This window comes from Gopherus evgoodei, chromosome 11 (genome assembly GCF_007399415.2).
Source record: "Gopherus evgoodei ecotype Sinaloan lineage chromosome 11, rGopEvg1_v1.p, whole genome shotgun sequence".
Classification (NCBI taxonomy): domain Eukaryota; kingdom Metazoa; phylum Chordata; order Testudines; family Testudinidae; genus Gopherus; species Gopherus evgoodei.
In genome coordinates this window covers 78,060,672-78,081,607 of record NC_044332.1, presented here as the reverse complement: position 1 = coordinate 78,081,607, position 20,936 = coordinate 78,060,672, and the positions used below count along the sequence as shown (strand labels likewise).

General features: G+C 56.5%; 1 protein-coding gene across 12 annotated transcripts in view; it reads left to right on the top strand.

Annotated features, from left to right (window-relative positions):
• The window catches only part of TNS1 (tensin 1), a 283,441-nt gene that overhangs the window by 119,927 nt on the left and 142,578 nt on the right, over window positions 1-20,936 (top strand). For 8 of the 12 annotated variants that reach the window (XM_030579741.1, XM_030579742.1, XM_030579740.1 and 5 more), the window contains 2 exons: window positions 2,012-2,050; window positions 16,932-16,973. In XM_030579741.1, the coding sequence (XP_030435601.1) occupies window positions 2,012-2,050; window positions 16,932-16,973 (81 nt within the window). Of the gene's footprint in view, window positions 1-2,011; window positions 2,051-16,931; window positions 16,974-19,979; window positions 20,188-20,936 lie in introns of those variants that run through there. The other 4 variants (XM_030579739.1, XM_030579745.1, XM_030579749.1 and 1 more) reach the window with 3 other exon arrangements.

Sequence of the window (20,936 nt, the reverse complement as noted above, 5' to 3'; positions counted from 1 at the left end):
TCCCAACTAAATCATCCCAGCCAGGGCTTTATCAAGCCTGACCTTAAAAACCTTTAAGGAAGGAGATTCTACCACCTCCCTAGGGAACCCATTCCAGGGCTTCACCACCCTCCTAGTGAAATAGTGTTTCCTAACATCCAACCTAGACCTCCTCCACTGCAACTTGAGACCATTGCTCCTTGTTCTGTCATCTGGTACCACTGAGAACAGTCTAGATCCATCCTCTTTGGGTCCCCCTTTCAGGTAGTTGAAAGCAGCTATCAGATCCCCCCTCACTCTTCTCTTCTACAGACTAAACAATCCCAGTTCTCCTCATAAGTCATGTGCTCCAGCCCCCTAATCATTTTTGTTGCCCTCCGCTGGACTCTTTCCAATTTTTCCACATCCTTCTTCTAGTGCGGGGCCCAAAACTGGACACAGTACTCCAGATGAGGCCAGGCCAATGTCGAATAGAGGGGAATGATCAAGTCCCTCGATCTGCTGGCAATGCCCCTACTTATAGAGCCCAAAATGCCATTAGCTTTCTTGGCAACAAGGGCACACTGTCGACTCATATCCAGCTTCTCGTCCACTGTAACCCCTAGGTCCTTTTCTGCAGAACTGCTGCCTAGCCATTCGGTCCCCAGTCTGTAGTAGTGCATGGGATTCTTTCGGCCTAAGTGCAGGACTCTGCACTTGTCCTCGTTGAACCTCATCAGGTTTCTTTTGGCCTAATCCTCTAATTTGTCTAGGTCCCTCTGTATCCTATCCCTACCCTCCAGCATATCTACCACTCCTCCCAGTTTAGTGTCATCTGCAAACTTGCTGAGGGTGCAGTCCACGCCGTCCTCCAGATCATTAATGAAGATATTGAATAAAACTAGCCCCAAGACCGACCCCTGGGGCACTCTACTTGAAACCGGCTGCCAACTAGACACGGAGCCGTTGATCACTGCCCGTTGAGCCCGACGCTCTAGCCAGCTTTCGATCTACCTTATAGTCCAATTGTCCAGCCCATACTACTTTAACTTGCTGGCAGGACCGGCACTAGGGGTTTTAGCGCCCTTGGCGCACGGCAATTTCACCGCCCAGTGCGCTGGTCCCGCGGCTCCGGTGGAGCTGCTGCAGTCGTGGCTGCGGGAGGTCCACTGGAGCCGTGCGAGCAGCCTACCGTCCACAAGGATGACTGCGGCAGCTCCACCACAGCTGTGGACCAGCGGACTCTCCACAGGCACGACTGCAGCAGGTCCACCAGAGCTGCCTGCCGCCCCCTCCGGCAAAACGCCGCCCACCAGTAATCCTGGCGCCCTAGGCGATTGCCTAGGCCGCCTAAATGGAAGCGCTGGCCCTGCTTGCTGGCAAGAATACTGTGGGAGACCGTATCAAAAGCTTTGCTAAAGTCAAGGAATAACATGTCCACTGCTTCCTCCTCATCCACAGAGGCAGTTATCTCCTCATGGAAGGCAATTAGGTTAGTCAGGCATGACTTGCCCTTGGTGAATCCATGCTGACTGTTCCTGATCACTTTCCTCTCCTCTAAGGGCATCAGAATTAATTCTGAAGTAGCCAGCCAAGTACGCTCAGATTAGCGCCCGCAGTTAATACAGTGGCTCGGCTCTCCCTCACCTAGACTGTGGGTGGGCCAAGGATCGGCGAAGATAGAGCCAAGGCCCTGGCGTGTTTGGGGCAGTCGGGTCCACGGGCAGAAGGGAGAGTGTTGTGCAGAATGGAAAGGCGCGGTAGCCGTCGCCAGTGGGTTGCAGACTGGGCCATCGCCCCCTTCCCTCTGCAGCATCTCTGCACGGTTCAGCCCTTCCCCGGTCCTCGTGCAGGAGTGCAACCATTCGCCAGAGCTGACCACAGCCGCGTGGCTCAGACATGGGGGGGGTGGTCTCCATGGGCAGGCTCCTAGCGGCGGCCCCCCAGCCCGGGTCACGCTGTATCTAAGATGGCCAAGAGTCCGGTCTCTGCTTTGCCGTGCCTATGGACTTGTGACGTTCTAACGCTGGGTCTTTTTGTGTTTGCTTCACAGGCAGCTACCCCGTGTGCGCCTCCCGTCAACTCTGAGCTGGTAAGTGAGCCGACCCCTCTTCCCCATGCCACTCTGGCCACGGCTTCACGGCGGCTCCTGCCGCTGCAAAAAAGAACACCGTGAAACCACACTGACACCTGGGGAGAGAGCAGAGCACGGGGGCTGGGAACCAGGGGAGCCGCATTCTTGGCTCTGCCACGGTGCCAGTGGTGCCTCGGTTACCCTCTCTGTGCCTCAGTTTCCCTCTCTGTCCAACATGGGCCTGCCGTGGTCCTTCCCTGTGGCAGGGGCAGTGGGACGCTGTGAGGGAAGGAGCAGAATTTTTCAGAACCATCTGTAGCGCCCGTTAGGGTGTCAGTGACCAACTAGCTGGGTCTGGTATAGGGAGAGGAAGAACGGTCCAGGGTGTTAACCTAGGACGTGCGAGACCTGGGCTCGAGTCCCTGCTCCGCACAGGCTCCCGGGGTGGCCTTGGCCAAGTCACTTAGTCTCAGTGCCTCAGTTTCCTCTATGTAAAATGGGGCTAATGGCCCTGCCTCACAGGGGGGTTGTGAGGGTCAGTGGGTTGAAGGCGGTGAGGTGCTCTGATAGTGTGGTAAGGGGCAGGGGGGTTAGGTAGATAGGGAGGTTGGCATGAGAACGTCGTCTTTGGGTCGGGGGTGTGGGGTTGGCCCTGACTCACCCGAGCAGAGTTTGGGTGGTGGGTGAGCGAGGGCTGTTCTCAGCCAGGCTGGTGCTGGGGTGTTTCCAAAAGGACCAGGCAAAGGACATTGAATTCCCTACCCTCGCTGGGCTTGGCAGTCAGCTGCATGTAGTCTGGAGTGAGCCCGGCTGGCTCTGAGAGCTGCCACGGGATGCTTCATCCACCCCTCTCCGTCCTGTCCCCAGAGCCCTGTGCGGCACCGAGGAAAGAGCTGACAGCTCGGAAATGGGACCCATCCGCGGGCCAGTAGGGGGCACTGTTGCCTCCAGGTCAATACTGAGCTGCTGCTGCCCAGCAGGGTTCAGCAGATGCTGTCTAGCTAGGGGAGCCAGCTTCACGAGGAGGAGTCAGTCCCAGCTTGTGGCTAATGCTGATCGGGAAGTTCCTTGCGGTGCCCGTGGAGCAGGTCTTGGTGCCAGGCATCCTGGGGTAGTTATGTACTGCCTGCCGCAGTAAGGAAAGCCCCTTCGGTTTCACTTCTCTAAACTGCAGCACTGGTTACTACCACCGTCCCCCTTTCAGCAGCAGGTGAATTCCCTCCTGATGTGATGAATCTGGGCTGTTGCTATGCTCAGACCCCGGTGAGAGAACGTGGCTCCCCCTGCTCAGAAAGAGGCCCCTTGAGCTGCAGGAGAATCACCATTAGCAGTATAGGGCCTACGGCATGCAGAGGAGCAGTTCCAATTCCCTCCAGTAGAGGGCAGTGGTGCACATACGCACTAGCCGTTTATATGTAGGGGTGGCGTCGCAGTAGCAAACGGCTGGTGTGTGTTGCATTTTGGCTTCAGGATCCTCAGCTGGTGGCCTGTATTCGCTTTCGGAGGCCTCGTCGCAGCACAGCGACTCTTGAGGAACTGCTGTTTGCCACAGATCAGCAGTTCAATTCCCCGCGTCTCTTGCTGTTGGGTCGGCATGGGAAAGATATTCAGAGCTCAGAGACAGCTCAGTTCTGGTTCAGCCGCTCTGTGGGCCTAATGCATGTGCCATCGGGGACGATAGCAAGGGGGACGCGGGGGATAGGAGGCAGATGTTGCAGGCTTTTCTGTTCTCGGGGCCTGGCCTTTCCTCTGCCACCTCCTCCTGAGCGTTGACAGTCACAGGTGGGTCGGGAATTGCCGGGAGCAGGTGTCTATCTCAGTGCGCTCGTTTTATGGCCCTGTGCACTTGGAAAGCCCTGCAGGAAATTGGCCTGGGAACTCTGCATTCAGGTCGGGACCCAATTCTTCTTGCCGAATTCTAGAGGGTGGTTAGTCAGGATGTTTGGTTCAGTCCAGGATAGAAACAGGGCCGAGGTGCAATGCTCGGATCCAGAGCCAGGTTAGGATCTGGCCCAGCTCAAACCCGTGGGCTCTGGGATAGAGATACGGGCCAGCGGTACAATTCAGGGCTAGATCTGCAGTGGGACCCCGAGCCCCCAGGAAGTCTGAGGAGGACTTGGGCCAGGATCCATTTATAACACAGGAGTCTTAACCCATCCCAGTGACATTCAGTTCCTGTCACATCAGGGGCACGCTCGGAGTCCACCACAGCCGAGTAATTCTCGTCCTCGCCTCACCCTGGTGGTCTCATTTGAAATTGGTGGGCTGTGCCAGGAACAATACAGCTCGGGGCGCGGGGGCTCTGCCATTTTGAAGGCTGAGCCAGGAGAATCTCTTCCTGCTGTGGGCTCACACAGCTTGCAATTCCCTTCTTTGTGCATGAAGCTGTGCTGTCCTCAGCAGCCTAAACTCGTATGTGCCATGGATGGAGAACAGCGGGGACCCACCAATGCAGTGGCAGGGAACTGACTAGGTGAAATAAACCCAGATGATCCCAGTTGATGAACCGTGTCCCTGCCAGCCCCGCTCCTGATCTGACCCACGGGAAAATTCCGACTAGGATGATGACCCTTTGCCTCGCCCGCTGTCTGCAGGACAGCCTGGAAAGCCCCTTGTCTCTGCACGGCGGCAAGAGGAGTGAATTCCTCGTGCGGGTTCGTGGTTAGCCACAGAGCAGGGCATTTGAGAAGTGACATGGGGTCGGTGCTGCGTCTTCCCTGTGCCCGATTAACAATCGAATCCCTAGGGAGGGGCTCAGAGCACTAAGCTATTGCGGCCTGATCCAGCAGGGCAGTCGAGCACAGGCCACGTTCAAAGGGACTTTAACTCACACAAAGAGCTGGGCGGGAACAGGGCCTTGGCTTTTTGCCTTATCCGGGCCCTTCGAACCTGTGGGCCGTCCCTCTGAGCTTGCCCCCTGCCCGCCCAGCCGCAAGCCGGGGGCTGCGTTGGAGCCTTGCAGCTTGGAGATAAGGGGGTTGATTGGGCACCGTGCCATGAAGGGCTATTTTGACATCTCTGCGGTTAATGTAAGGAGCCAGTGACTCCACCCGCTGCCTCCAGGGCGGGCTTTTCCCTGCTAGAGAATCAGGACAAGTTAAAAGTTACTTAGACAAGGCCTGATGAAACCCATCCTAGAATACTCAAGGAGCTGACTGAGGAGATATGTGAGCCATTAGCGATTATCTTTGCAAACTCATGGAAAATGGGAGAGATTCCAGAGGCCTGGAAGAAGACAAACAGTGCCAATGTATAAGAAGGGAGATAACGAAAACCTAGGGAATTAGACAGGTCAGCTTAACTTCAGTACCTGGAAAGATAATGGAGCAAACAATCAAGCAATCGATTTGCAAACACCTAGAAGAGAATGAGGTGATAAGTAACAGCATGGATTTGTTAGAAACAAATCATGTCAAAGCAGCTTCACAGCTGTCTTTGACAGGGTAACAAGTTTTGTGAATCGAGGGGTCGCGTAGATGTGGAATATCTTGACGTAAGTAAGGCTTTGGGTACTGTCTTGCACGATCTTCTCATAAACAAACTAGGGAAATCCAACCTAGATGGAGCTACTATAAGGTGGGTGCATAACTGGTTGGAAAACCTGGAGAGTAGTTATCAGTGGTTCACAGTCATGCTGGAAAGACATAACGAGTGGGGTCCTGCAGGGATCAGTTCTGGGTCCGGTTCTGTTCAATATCTTCATCAATGATTTAGATAATGGCACAGAGAGGACACTTATAAAGTGTGTGGATGATTCCAAGCTGGGAGGGGTTGCAAGTGCTTTGGAGGACAGGATTAAAATTCAAAATGATCTGGACAAACTGGAGAAATGGGCTGAAGTAAATAGGATGAAATTCAGTCAGGACAAATGCAAAGTGCTCCACGTAGGAAGGAACAGTCAGTTGCACACGCACAAAATGGGGAATGACTGCCTAGGAAGGAGAACTGTGGAAAGTGATCTGGGGGTCAGAGTGGATCACAAGCTAAATATGAGTCAACAGTGTGACGCTGTTGCAAAAAAAGTGAACATCCTTCTGGGCTGTATTAGCAGGAGTGTTGTAGGACAGATACAAGAAGTCATTCTTCCGCTCTATTCTGCGCTGATTAGGCCTAAGCTGGACTATTGTGTCCAGTTCTGGGCACCACATTTCAGGAAAGATGTGGACAAATTGGTGAAAGTCCAGAGAAGAACAGCAAAAATGACTGAAGGTCTAGAAAACATGGGCCTGTGAGGGAAGATTGAAAAAATTGGTTTGTTTAGTCTGGAGAAGAGAAGACTGAGAGGGGACATGGTAACAGTTTTCAAGTACATAAAAGGTTGTAACAAGGAGAAGGGAGGTAAATTGTTCCTGTTAACCTCTGAGGACAGAACAAGAAGCAATGGGCTGAAATTGCAGCAAGGGCAGTTTAGATTGGACATTAGGAAAAACGTCCTGTCAGGGTGGTTGCGCACTGGAATAAATTGCTAGGGAGGTTGTGGAATCTCCATCATTGAGGATTGTTAAGAGCAGGTTGGACAAACGCCTCTCAGGGATGGGCTAGATAACAGTCCTGCCATGAGTGCTGGGGACCAGACACGACACCGCTCGAGGTCCCTTCCAGTCCTATGATGCCGCTGTTAGCCAGGCTTTACTAGGAGCTGGGTCCTGCCCGGTGTGGGGTGCTGAGCTAGGGGAGTGGGGTGGCCAGCCCTGATCTGCACTGAAGGAGTTAGTCTGAGCCCAGTTTCTCTGGCAGGCCTCCCGCTGCCGGAGAGCCACAGGGGGCTGAGGGTGGGTCAGATTCCATTCAGCAGAGGACAGTGGCTCGCCTGTGCCGTAGCTGGGATGTTACCTAGCGGTAGCTCCGCCCGCCAGCAGCACCGTGATTTATACCCCTCTTTCCAGACCAGGGGTCCCCAAGCTTTTCAGGGTCCCCCCTCCCGGGCTGTGAGCAGGGCTGTGGCTCTAGGGGTGGTGGGACGTGGATAAGGTAAGGGGGCCACAGCGAGGGCGGGGCTGGTAGCCAGGGCGCAGGGCTCTGGCTCTGAGGGTGGCGGGATGTGGACGGGGTAAGGGGGCCACAGCTGGGGGTGGGGCTGGTAGCCAGGGTCCCGAGTGTGAGGTTGGCAGCTGGGGACAGGGCCAGCAGCAGAGCTGGGTGGTGCTTCCTCCCTGCCCCCCATGGGGGCTGGCCCGGGCCCCAGCCTTGCCCTCCCCGAATGGTCCTCCGTGCCCCCCGGTGTGGTGTGCCCCACAGTTTGGGGACCCCTGCTCTAGACCATAGGGTGAGGTGGGGGCACAGCTGGCGTGGAGGTGGGAGGCTGCTGTTGTCTGTGTGAGGCCAATGCTGGGCACCTCCTGGCAAACAGCAGAACGGGAGCATGAGCCATTAAAAATCTCAACATTTTAAAAAAATTTAGGCCTGGGTGGGATTTTGCCTTCTGTTGTTGAGCCTTTCAGGGGGCCCTCGTGCCTTGTTTTCAAGTTTATCTCTGCCACCCGCATGGGGGGGGGCAGGAACTTGTTTGTTTGGAAATGCAAGCTGCAAGTCGCCTCCAATCCCGTGACTCTGGGAGCTGGGGCTTTAAGGACATCGAATATCTCAAGAAAATCAGCAGAGTTGGGAGGACCCCTTGACCAGGCCAATTAAATTCTCGCAAAACTGACCAGCGCAGCCTGCAGCAGGGAGGGCGCGTGTGGCTGGGTCCACTCCGCCCTTCAAGGGCTGCGCTGGGATCCTCAGGAGGGCAGCTCAAGTCAATTAGAGGCAGGCGTAGAGGCCGGTCCGTTCTCCACCTGCCCTCCTCTGGACCGGTAGCCACCACCATGTGCCATTGACAGGCCGGCCATAGGGGGATACGCAGTCAAAGGGCCAGAACTGAGCAGGGCCCTGTGCAAAGGCTGGGCTCTGTTTTCCTTCAGAGCCTGGGGCGTTTTCTTCCCACCGGGGGAGATCACTCTAGCAGATGTGCCTGGGGCTCATTTTCTTTTCTCTGATGCTGTTTAGATTGAGGGAGATGATTATATTCACCCATTGTTTTCCCTGGAAATCTTAATGTAAGTCAGAAACAATTAAGCTGACAGGCTGCAGGGATTTCTTCCCCAGAGCAACAAACAGGAACGATTCCCAGCAGGTCTCTGCGGATAGAAGAGGAACAGAGAATTGCTAAAACGGCTGTCCCGTGAAACAGCCCATGTTGTCTCATCTGAACTGTGAGCCGGGTGCGTCCTAGGGGATGAGGCGCTGGCTTCTCTTGTCAACAAGATCCCCTCTGGGCTCCGCTCTGCGGCATGCGTCTATTGCAATGTGCCACCGCTTTGTTACTGGAGTGTTACTCACGCGTGGTGGGCGGTGCTTTGCAGTGGAAGGCTGGGCGAGGGTTATTATTGTAGGGTTCCTTGTGGGCACCAGGCAGTGCTCGCTGGTTTTGTTATTGTCGGGTGGCTTAGGCATGCTGATCTGCCAACAGCGATTGGTTGTTGTAGGGATGGGACTTTGAACATAAGTTTGTTATTGTAGGGTTGCTCCTGAGAGCTGGCCTTTGTGTACTGTTATCATGGTACCTGGTTGCTCTTTGCTGGCTGTGCCGGGGTGGGGTGGGGTTACCCACTGTGCTCGGAACAGACCCCCCAGGCTGCCATAAACCCATGAAGCCCCTTCCCCCAGCACTAGTCACTTGGGTGGTGTCACCGATCGGGTCTGGGGTTTGGGAGGAGCCCAAGGGAGGCGAGAACTGGCGCTGCCTGTGCTGGGACCTCCCGAGGGACACTCAGACTCAGTTCTCCAGGGCTTTCCCTAGCGCGGCAGTCACGCCACCTCGCCTGTGAGCGACTCCGTCCTGGGGCACGAACTGGGGCGAGGGGGAGCAGTGACAGATGGGAGCAGTGGCCTTGATCCTTCGCCTGCCGGCCCAGGCTCGGCTCCTCCCTCTGCGTAGCGGACATCCAGGTGCTCCAAGCCACAGGTGCAAAGAGGGGGCCCTCCCTGCTGTAGCAGCTGGGATGAGCTCTCGCCTCGCCACAGATACCCCGGTGATGGGCACAACCTAGGCAGGACAGGATTGAGTCTCCAGACCTCGATCTAGGACCTGAGCGAGGGGATGTTTCACCACGTCCCTGATCTCCTCCCCAAGGGGTATCATTGACCCCCGAGAGACCAGGTGCCCACCCCATCTCCTGACTGATGCGCTGCCCCCTAGTGTTGGCAGGGGACCTGGCTGAGGGCGGCGCCCGCGCGTCAGTTTCTTCTTTTTTGAGATTTAAGCCCAAGACGCACCAGCTGGAAGTCAGCCCCCCGGGGAGCCTGGAGTATCTTTCCCCTGATTCTCAGACCCGGGCCTCTGCCCCTGGTCACAAACGATGGGAGGAAGTTACCACGAGAAAACAGGCCAAATAAATAAATCCGGAATTAATTGGAAACACCATCGTGTGAAAAGCCAGGGCTTGTCTTTCCCTCCGGGAGGAAGGTGGCCAGTGGGGGCTGCAGAGAGAGCTTATTGCAAAGGTCTAGCTGGAGGGGAGTGCAGAGAGGCCGCTGTGGAGGGGCCCGATGCAGGAACAATGGGGCTGGGGCCTGCTCCGAAGGCTTGGCTCAGGCCCCTGGGGCAGCAGACAGGCCGATTTCTGACTTGCATCTGACAGTGCAAAGGAGGGAGAGGAAGAGAGTCTGGCTGAGGGTGCATGGGGAGGGGGAGTGTGCACAAGGGAGCGTGTGTGGGAGAGGCTAAGTGCAAGATGCGTGAGTGAGTGAGTGTGGAAGTGGGTGAGAACATTCACAGGAGTGGGTGAGGTATGCGTGGGTGAGGGCATCCATTGGAGCAGGAGTGGGTGAGAGGGTGCCCAGGGGGGTGGGTTGAGAGGGTGCCAGGGGCCAGGGGGCCTGGGCGTGGATGCGAGGGGGCCCGGGTGTGGGTGTAAGGGTGCCCAGGAACGGGTGAGCAGGTGACTGGGAGTGAGTGCCCAAGAACTGGTGCGAGGGTGTCCAACAACTGGTGCGAGGGTGCCTGGTAGCACGAGAGAGGGTATCAGTTAGTTTTGCGTGTGCACCGTAGCACTGAAGCACCTTCCGGTCATGCATTAAGCAACGTGATAACATCTGTCCCATGTTGCTTGTTTTCTCCTCCGTCCCCATACGGAGAAGCGTGTGCAGCGTTTTGGCAGGGTCCTGGGCTGGGTTTGCTCTGCCCTCTCTCTTCCAGCCCCTTTGTCCCAGGGTTGGGGTTTCTATGCAGGCCAGTTCTGGTGTCTTGCTGTCAGCCGGGAGGCGTCGGGGTGACAGTCCTGCAGGCCAATACTAACAAGTGCTGAGTGATTTTTGGCCTGATGCTTGGAAAGGGATGAGCACCCGCCTCCTGCCACATGGGGGGCACTCGGAATCGCTCGTCTCTTTTGCAAATCTTGGCTTGACATCTTCTGTGCGTGCACAGCACAGGCACAGCCGGGGCAGCACGCACCCCTGCATCTGCTCAGGCCAGCCCTGACGTGCCTACGTTCTGCCTTGGGGTGATCTCTTGAAGGTACTTACCTGGCCCCCATGACTGTCTTCTCTGAGCACCTCACCGTCTGGGGTAAAGGTCTGCTCACACCGCCTCCTGCGGCCCTTGTGAAGCAGGGCAGGGCTATTTTCCCCATTCTATAGATGGGAAACTGAGTCACGGGGTGACTAAGGCCCAGATCCACAAAGATGTTCAGGCTGAAGGGCCGGAGGAGCAAATTCAGTGGCAGTCAGGAGCCTAAGACATTTGTGGCTCTGGACTGAAGTGACTTATCCAGGGTCCCAGAGAGAGTTTGTGGCAGAGCAGGGATTTGAACTGGGGTCTCCCAAGTGCTGATCTCACCATTGGACCATCCATCCTCTCAGCTCTGCCCACATCGCTTAATCAACCCTTGATCGCTCTGCTGAGGCTGCAGCAACCCGGCCAGCTGGAATCAATGGCACTGGGGGTGTCAGGGCTGCCCAGACGATTCAGGGGGCCTGGGGTCTTTGGCGATGGGTCCCGGGGCCGAAGGACCCCCCGCTGTGGGTCTTTGGAGCAGGTCCCGGGTTGAAGGACTCCCCGCCACTGAATTGCCGCCAAAGACATGGCACTTTGGTGGCAGGTCCCGGGGCAGAAGGACCCCCGCTGTGGGTCTTCGGGGCACTTCGGCATCGGGTCCTAGAGTGGAAGGACCCCCCACCGCCGAATTGCTGCCAAAGACCTGGAGCGGAAGAAGCTCTGGGGGCCCAGGCCCCGCGAGAGTTTCTGGGGCCCCTGGGGTGAGTGAAGGACCCGCTCCAGGACCTCCGAAAAACTCTCATGGGGGCCCCTATGGGGCCTGGGGCAAATTGCCTCACTTGCTCCCCCCCCCCGGGGTGGCCCTGGGGGGCGTTTGCAAGGACCCCTGCCTGATCGGAAGCAAGCTAAGAGGCACCGTGCTCATTTCACGCCAAATCTTTCCAAGCAATTATCTTCTGCGCTTCCCCCACCAGCGCACCGTGGTGTGTCTTGCATCGATCCAGCTGCTATCACAGGCGGGGGTTTAATCTCCCCGTGGCACATCCCTGCCGTGAACGCCACGAGGAGCGCGCCAGTCCCAGGGGAAGCTCGCCAGCCCGCTCCAGGATACTTATCTGGAGAAAAACACATAGTCTTGTCTGTTTGGGACCGTTACTGTGGTGTCAGGAGGAAGCTGATGGGGGTGTGAGTAGCCCGTGCCCAGCCCACTCTGGAGATTGCGTCCCAGGCTGGCTTGCAGGCCCAGCACATGCCAGAAATGAGAGGGGGAGTCCTGTGTTTGGTGGAGCCAGTTCATGACGAGAACAGGGGCTGGAGCAGGGGGCTGTGTGGGGAACGGCGGGGAGGGGGGATTTGTGACACTGCTGGCCTTGTAAATACCTATCACATCCCGGGCAGCTGAACGAGGCGGCTCCAAAGGCATCTCCCATCACTGACAGAGCTGAAATAGACCAGGGTCTCCACCTGGGATTCCCTGCCAAAATGGGCATCCCTGGTGTGCACCTCTGCCCACATATGCCGGGGACACCAGTCATGCTCACTGTCCGTAGAAGTGCCGCCCTCTCCGATTGGCCCTGGCCTGCCCTGTTCAGTTTACCTGGGTTCGCTTAGCAAGAGAAGCCTGAGCTGGAGACAGCCATGAAGGCCTCGGGCCGAACGGAGCTGATCCGGAGAAGTGCTGAGCTCCCATCGCACTGCCTCAAGCTTTCCAGGATCCCATTTCCATGGGAGCCAGGGTGCTGAGCCCTGCTCAGAATTAGGCCCGTAGTCAGCGGGTAATGTGGCCTAGGAGATTTGCAACCAGCAGTAACAGCTGAAAGCTCAGGGCCGCGGATCACAGCTCTGTGGGATCTGCCAGAGAAATCACAGCGTCACTCAGACAAGCTCATCGATCCTTGGTTAAGTCGCCATCGCTTCCCTCTTCTGCCCTGAGACCTCCATGTTACTGCTGCCAAGAGCCTAGATGCCACGGGGATGGGCACGAGGCAAACTCTACAATAGCTAGCAGCAGGAGAGAGGCCTCAGGGGGCTCGTCTAGAGAAGCCCTGCACTGGCCTGGCGAAGATACTGGTGGAAACTGACAGCCCCATTGGCCAGCGTGGGGGGCTGGATACGGTATTTCCCAGACAGCCAGCCCCCGCTTCTGCAGCCTTTCCCCAGCAGCTTGTGTCTGGAGACCGTCCTCAGGCAGGAGCTGGGCTGCTCGGACGAGACGAGGCAGGTCTCGTGAGCCGCCTGTTGGGGGATATTCTGTGAGGGAGGGAACAGTTTTGCTGCTCCGGCTCCTAGCAGGAATGCAGTGACTCAGGTTTGCCCAGTTCCTCTCCTTACAGGATTCCTGCTCTCCGAAGGAGGCTTGGCTTCTCCCTGGCGGAGGTGTGCCAGGAGGCCATGGCTGCTTTGCTGCCGGAAGTCTCTCTTTTCGTGTACCCTGTTCTGAGGCGGTTCCTTAAGTGGCTGTTGCATTTGTCCCTCCTGCCTCCTGGGAACTGACCCTGGAAACCGCCAGAATGAGAGAGCCCGCTTAACCCAAGAGCAGAGCGACCTCACTAACGCCTTCCCCTACCACTTGCCATCCTAGCTGGAATTCGGCAACCAGGAGGCAGGACCCTGCGGCCTCTCCTCCATTGTCAAGTTTGGAGGAGATGGGATGCCGTTACATCTCCAGGGGCTTGTTCCTGGTTGGGTGAGGAGTCCATCCATCCTTCCCCAGCCCTGGCTTCCTCCGCGCCTTGCCTGTGTCCTGATCTCAGAGATTTGTCAGGCTGCTACGTGGCTGTCGGTTCGCACCGGTGCTCAGTCCCACTCTTTTGGACGCTGGGCTCTGGAGGCTGCTCCTGCTGGGTTGCCTCCCTCTGAGCCTTGCGAGCCACCTCTCAGGGAGCGACGGGGGTGGACGGGGAACCGTTTTGCTGCCAGCTCTTCTGCAGCCGGCTGGAAGGGGAACATTGCTGAAGCTCCCTGGATGCGTTGCCTTCCCAGATCCACCCTGACTGGCCTCCCTCCCTGCTGCTTTGGAGCCTTGACTGATTAGGCAGAAGATCCAAGCAGGGTTAGATCCACCAGCCCGTAGCATTTTGCGTGGAACATTCAGATCCACGGATGGTGGCCATGCCCAGTCCTCAGCATGAGCTGATTTAGGGCCAGTCCCAGCCAGGTCTCAGATCCTCCCACCAGACCCTCAGCTGAGGGTGGCTCTGCCGCACAGCCCTTGGCCAGCTCCGTGCTGGTCAATAACCGTCCATTCCTCAGGCCATTCATGGGGTAGAGTGGGAAGGACTGCGAGTCTGGGAGCTCCGAGTGCCCTAATGATGCTCCAAGCCGCAGGGACCGATCTGCAGCCTGTGGTGGCGCTTGTCCACGTGTTCCGAGCAAAACATCTTCGTGAGGAAACCAGCAGCACCAGAGCTAAACGGTGGCAGGCCGGGGCCGGTGGCAGGTGTTGACAACAGGGGGCCGCTACTACCCCTGAAATGGATGTTTCCTGGCTCCCGCTGCAGCCAATTACTGGCATACCAGTGAAAACGCTCCCCAGTAATTCTCTGCAATACACAGCCGTTTAGTGAGAAGGAATTACACCAGCGGTAAAGGGTTATATTAAGCACATAACTCCTATGTTAGACATTAAGAGCTCGACATTAAGAGCTGTACATTCCTCTCAACGAGTCTCTCTTTTACAAACAGGCCCTGCGCTTGCCTCACGCAGTTCCTGCTTGGCAAACAGAGAAGGTGGTTACCAATTTCTCCCCTCCTGGGCTGTTCTTCTCAGCCCTCTGGTCTGTCTCGGATTCCCTTGAGTCCAGGCCTTGGTTGCCTGGAAACCCCTCTGGTCACAGTCCCACGCGAACCCACAGAGCAGAGGTTTGGCTACTCTGTCTAGCAGCGTTGCTTCTTCAAGCATCAGCTAAGGAATCCCAACCACAGTAATTTAATTTGCTTGATTTTTATACTCTTTTTCCTCAAAGGAGTCACATGTCTTAAAAGCATGTCCAGTGGGCGTGTGGCCACTGATTTTACCTAATTAGTGTTTTAGAAGGGGCTGGAGGTTGTGGTACCGTTGGAAGATCATCCCACGTTTACTCACTCAACAATTGTTCACTCTCTCTCTCTGCGTGACGTTCCTGCTATAGGGTCACTATAACCAGGTCGACCTGTGCTCCTTGTTGGAACGTTATACATGGGATATTTACTTTTGCACGGGCCCATATTTGCCGACCCATAGGTTCAATATCGATCGCACACACAGGCTTTGCCAGTTCTTCATCAAATCTGCTTCTGCTTAAAGGGGCCCTGCTCCCGGGATCCTCTGCAGCCATTCAGCCATGTTTAAGTCATGTCAAGATATGCTCACACCCTTCCTTCATCACGGCCACACCAGTTTGGCACCATCCCAGCAGCAGGGAGCCAGTTGGCAGCAGGGGGCACGGGTGGGTTCCGAGGATCGTGAAAGAGATGGGGAGTTGTCCCCCGCTGGCTGTCCTTATTTACGTCGGTTCTTCACAGGGCCGGCGAGCAGCTGGGAGAGCAGGAGCGGATCTGGGAGGTTTTCTAAGTGACGGGAGCGCTCCGCTCGGCTCCCTCGTTTCTCGGGTTCAGAGCTTGGATTCGCGAATGGCATTAGGCCTGGCTGGCCAAACATTGTTCTGTGCAAGGAGCCCGCAAGGAATTGGGGGCTGTTTGGAAACACAGATGCTTCCACAGAGCCTGCCCCATATGTGGGCATGGGAACATGCAGGAGGCAGAAATCACCCCAGCTCCGGTCCAGTGGGGCAGCCTATTGTGATACCCCAGCTAGGGCATCGCAGCAGAAAAGTGATTCCTCGTTTGTTAGTATTTATTTATATAGGGCCACTCTGTAAAGTAACCGGGCCCTGTCCTGTGGCATATACAGGGTCCTCTTTCCCTCTCTGACCCTGGCCGGGACATATATAAACCCATCTCCAAGGCCAGGCTCGGTCTGTTAATTAGCCTCTGATCTACCTGTCAGTTTTCACTCCTTTATCTCTTCACACTGGCAGCTGTCAGACCAGGTAAAGGAGGAAAAGGAGAAGCAGTCACTGTGAAATGAGCTTCACTAATCATATATGGCTTTCCCCCACCCCAATTTACATATATGCACATGGTCTCAGTTAACACTGGTTTTGGTCAATTCCATGAGGTTTTAGACTGACAGTGAATACAAGCTCCCTGCTGAAAATAATGTTAATTCTTTGTTTCCCCGGCTAGACCTGATCAATCCCTGTGCAGCAAAGCATGGGTGTTGATTCTGTGGGTGCTCTGCAGCTCACGCACCCATGGAGAAAAAAAGAAGGGGTGCTCAGCTGTTGGGTGACTGCTGGGAGGCACTTGGGGAGGGGGAAGAGGAGCGTGCAGTGGGTGATTGGGGGGCCTTTGGGGAGCGGCGGAGCAGGGGCAGGAAGAAGTGGTGCAAGGGTGGAGCCTTGGGGATGGGGTGGGACAGGAAGAGGCAGAGTGAGGGTGGGGCCTCAGGGCAGATCGGGGCTGGAGCACCCATTGGGTAAAAATAAAAGTCCGTGCCCGTGGTGGAAGCAGGCGTTTAACGTTAAGAACATGCTGACGCCCCATCGCTCGTGGAACGCGAAGCAGGCGCTGAAATCAGCATGGCAGCTTTTGTGACTGTTCGCTCGGCCTCCCGATATTGGGTGTGTTTTAGACCCCGGACGCTGGCGTCGGAGAAAATCTCTGCACTCCTTTTTTGTTTTGTTTTAAAGTCGGGTTTCTGGACCTGGTGGTTGAGAGAACTTGTAAACGTGACCTGAGCGTGAGCTGAAGGCTCAGCCACCAGACTGCGGGGAAAAAAACACCCACCATTTTTAGCGATCCCATGATTTTGAAGGCGATCTCACGACGCCAGGGCCTGACTAGTGCTTTGCGAAGGCCTGAAGTTGGCATTGGTGTTCTTTGTGGAGCGGGGACTGTGAGCCTTAATTCTCGGGCCTGGCGACCCTTCAAGCTAGGGGTGTGATTCCAGCTGTAGGAGACATACCCGTGCTAGCTAGCATGCTTTGGACAGAGGATAGCCACAGTGGAGTCCAGGGCAAGCTGCCCCGAGGATGGTCTCATGTGAGACACGGGCCCAGCCCAGGTGCCTAGCACCTCCCACCACAGCTCCTATGCTATGTTTAGCATGCTAGCACGATCAGAGCGGGTGCATGTATGTCTCCTTAAGCTGGAATTTAGGCTTGTAGCTCGGCGTGTAGATGCTGCTCTGTGAAATCCCATCCCGCCCGTACAGAGCCGTGGCCAGGATTCCAGGGATTGCTGGCCTTTGATGCTTTCCTTCGAGCCCTGAGCGGGGAAGGAAGTGGGACAGTTTAGCCCTTCCCGGGAAGTGCGGAGAAATAGTCAGAGGCACTTCTGCCATGGGCGGAGGCGTAACCCTCTCTCTCTCTCTTTCCACAGCCGGCCAATGGGGAGAGCACCGCCAAGCATGTAAACGCCACAGTAAGTGACATGCCTTCGCGCGTTCGTATCAATGCTAGGGGTTGGGCTGAAGGGTGGGATCCGGAGTCCGAGGCGACCGAGTCTCTGATGGCTGAAGGGACTCCTGCTCTTTTCCTTGCGTCGGTTTAACAACACCTGTTGTGGTGTGTTGCCCCCATGCAGGATTTATTTTGTTAGCAAGGGAAGCTGGAGGCCTGGAGATTCGGCCCGCTTCCTGGTAAGCAGCATGGGGAGTATAGTCCATCGAGCAGTTTCCTGTACTGAGAAGTGCCATTAGAGAGCGACAATTCACGACCTGCTTCTGGTACGTGACATGCTAGATTTGAGGTCTTCTTCCTGAGCTGAAATCAGAAAGTGTCCCCTCGAATAAGCCGCGGGTTGTGCCCCTGCTGTGAATTGAGCTGAATGGCCGTGCCATTACGTGGCTGGGCCAACTGGCTTTGGAAACCAGAGAGCTGATTTCAGCTTTCTCACGGAGCTGGGACACGTCTGGGAGCATTTCTGCAGAGCCGAGAAAGGGCTGATAATTTTAATTCCCGCTGCATCCTGGGGGCCAGGTGGGAGGGGCAGTGGGCTGTCTGAAGACCCACGCAGGAGGTTTCATGGAGTCCAGCCAGCATTTGGAATCTCCTGTGAGATGGTCACCTTGCATATGCTGCTACTGAAGTCCTCTCTAAATAGACCCATCCAATCTTTTGTGGTTCTCCCAGCACCACGAGCCCGTACCCCCATCTCCCCAGACGAGGGAGCGTCGGAACCTGGCTCTGCTGCTTTGGGCCTAACGATCCAGCCCAAACAAATTAACTAGCAAGCTAAATCATGTGGAATTAAACTGAACAAGGCTTCTGTCTGTAGCAGCAAAACAGCCCTTTGTTGGCACCAGGTTTTTTTCCATTACGCCCGCAGCTGTAAACATCCTTGCGGGCATCTGACAGTAGGATTAAGGGCTGTTTATGGCCACGAGGCAGCAGCAGTGTGTTTATGGGGATATTAGAACTTGGGTTTGTTATTGGTTTCAAGAGAATTATCCATCCTCTCTTCCCTGCCAGGACCCAGCGCTTTGCTGTGCTCCCTTGCCACCCCTGCTACTGTAAATACGCTGGGGCGTGGCTAGCGTAATGCCCACAGCCTGGGGAGATCTGCTGCCTGATCTGTCTTTTGGACCTTTGCTTCCCAGTCAGATCTGGGAACGGCTCCCTTCTCCCTTCAGGATTTGCTTGCGATCCTGTCTGCAGAAGGGGAGCACGGGGAGCCATCTGTGAATTGCAGCTGGTGGCAACGTTGAATCCCATGAATCGCGGGCAGCTGGCTCATTTCTCAGTTAATCAACACAAGAAAAGGTCATTGCAATGCAGTCAGCATGTGTGACCCTGTCACCCCCTGGCAGCAGGCTCCTGCACTACAACAGCTGGCTGCTGAGGGCTAGGAGAGCTTTCCTTTGGCTCAGGCAATAGGGGCGTGTGTTTTTGGTGCTGAGGGTCCCAGGTTTGATCCCGGCTGCCGGCCTGTGCACTTCACTTCACTGGGACTCATGAGACCTCGCTCTGCCATTGACCTGCTGGGCAAGTCGCTTCCCCGCTCTGTGCCTCAGTTTCCCCGTGTCAGATGGGGATGATGAGACCTCCTTTGTAAAGGTGCTTTGAGAACGGCTGATGAAAAACGCGGCGTTAGAGCTAGGGGCTGTCATTACGTCATTTTCAGCCAACTTTAACAGGCAGGTTCAGTGCAGGCTTCCCCTGCCCTGCACAGTTGATGCACCTTAGTGCCTTCCCTTCTGGCCCTGCAGCTAGGCAGAGCCCCTCTGCAGGGCACTCCAGCCATGCCCCAGGCCTGGTGGGTGCAGTGTGACGTGGCCAGAGGTCTGCCGGAGCCACTGTGTCTGTTGCAATTTTCACGAAGAGTCTATTCTGCAGGGAGTGAGAGAGCTGGTGCAGATCGATGTCAGACAGGTGGCGGAAAAGCTCCACTCCTGCTTTGACGGCTCATCTGCAGCTTCACTTGCCTCTTCTTCACTTAGAAGTGAAGTGAAACAGGTGTGACTCCTCTTCCTCCCGGGGTCCCCACCCAGAGCCTCTGCGGCAGCCTCCAGATGAGAAGCTGGCATTTCGCGGTCTTCATGGAGAGCCAGGCGCTGGCGAAGCTGGGTCACCTGGCAGCACCTGGCACGCTGAGGAGTTCTGTCTGTCTGTCTGCACAAAGTGATGCCCAGGGGCAGGGCATGAGGGGAGACCAGAGCAGTAGCTTTGGGCCAGAGGCTGCTTAGTTACACGAAGACACTTGCAACCCCAGATTTCCCCCGGCCCCCTGAAAACTCTGCCCTGCCAGGAAGCCTGCAGGAGACTGGACGGCCAGTTTGCTTGCAGGGAGTACTCCCAATTGGTACGGGTTGGACCTGGGACCAGGATCTGGGGATCGACACCCTCAGGAAGGTGCTGGAGGAGAAAGTGTCTGGAAAATCAAGAGGCCCAGCTGGATGTTCTGTGTAACACACGAGGCCTGGATGTTTCGCCGGCTATAAGATGGGGAAAGGCTATTAAACCTCATGCTACGGGGTGCAAAGCAGGACCTCCTGTGGGGCAGATCCTGCCCTGTCTGCTACTGCTGTGTCCTCCTTCCCCCCGGGCTACTCCTGTCAGAGACGGGACCTTGAGCTAGATGGAGCCAGGGATCTGACCATGGCTGTGCCATTTGCTCAGCGCTGCACTAGGGAAATGGGTGTGGGGTCCAGTCTAACTGATGTGGGGCCAGCCCCATGAGGCAGGGATCACCCCAGCCTGTTGCATGTGAAAGGATCTTTTGTAGTTTCTCCCGTCTCACAGCTCGGATCCTGGCTGCTGCACATCAGGAGCCTTTAATAACATTAGCCTGGCCTGTTCATACTGCTATCAGCTGAGAGCTGCCTGATTCTTCCCCCGGGCGGGAGGAGTGGGGCGGGGGCGGCTCTCGGACCAGGCGTGCGCTTGTGGTGAGCCTGCCGCGCCACAGAGCGGAGAGGACGGTGGAGCTCAGAGTCCAGAGCTAACGGCAGAATGACTGAGTGCGGAGCCTGTGCCAGCCTCGTGCCCTTTCAGTAACCCTCCCGCCGTGACCCAGCTGTGCCGTGGGCTGTAGCTCTGAGTAACTGCCCCGGGGGCCGGGCTGCTTGCCAAGGTCTCGGGGCAGAGGAGTGGCCATGTCTTGGAGGTGGATTAGCAGGAGCTTCACCTGGTCCAAGGTAAATCCGTGGGACGAGGGGTGAAGGTGCCGAGGCGGAGGTGGGAGGGGAGAGAGGAGCCGCATGTCCGCGCTGCTCGGCTTTGCCCTGGGGTTTACGCACCCCGGGGTGGGGTTAGAAATGGGCTTGTCGCCTCCCCAGTGGGGAAAGGCGGCGTAGGAGGGCGATGGAGCAGGAGAGGCTCTGACAGGCCCTGGCGGGGGCCAGATAAGTGAATCAGCACAGGAGATTTCCCGAAGGGTGTCTGGTCTCATTTTCTTCAGGGAGGAGTACGGAGTGGGCAGCAGTGAAAGCCTGCTGCTGACCTGCTTCGAGGCCCTGTGATTCCTCCCTCCAAACGCGCCCTGCCTGGCCCGATCTGAGGCACGTGGGTCCTAGCCCCAGGGGGTGCTGTTTTCCAGCGGTTAGCACAGCAGACTGGTGCTCCCGACTCCTGGGTCTATTTGTGCCCCTTGCTGATTCCTGCTCGGGCTCCTGCGATGCCCTCATGCCAGCTGGGAGCAGCCGGGGCTGAGATGAGCCAGAGGAGCGAAGTGCACACACTGGAGGGGCACTGGCGTGGTGTGCGCCCCGTGCTGGAGGCCGCTGAGCGGCGTGGGTGAGGATCCCAGTGTGAGGGTGATTCCCTGGTGCAGGGGGCTTTGTGTGTCCGATCGCGCCCGATATACTGACCTCTGCTGTCCTGAGGACACCCTGGGGCAGGAGGGCAAAGGCCAGTCGTGGCTCCAGGCACCCAGGAAGCCTGCAAT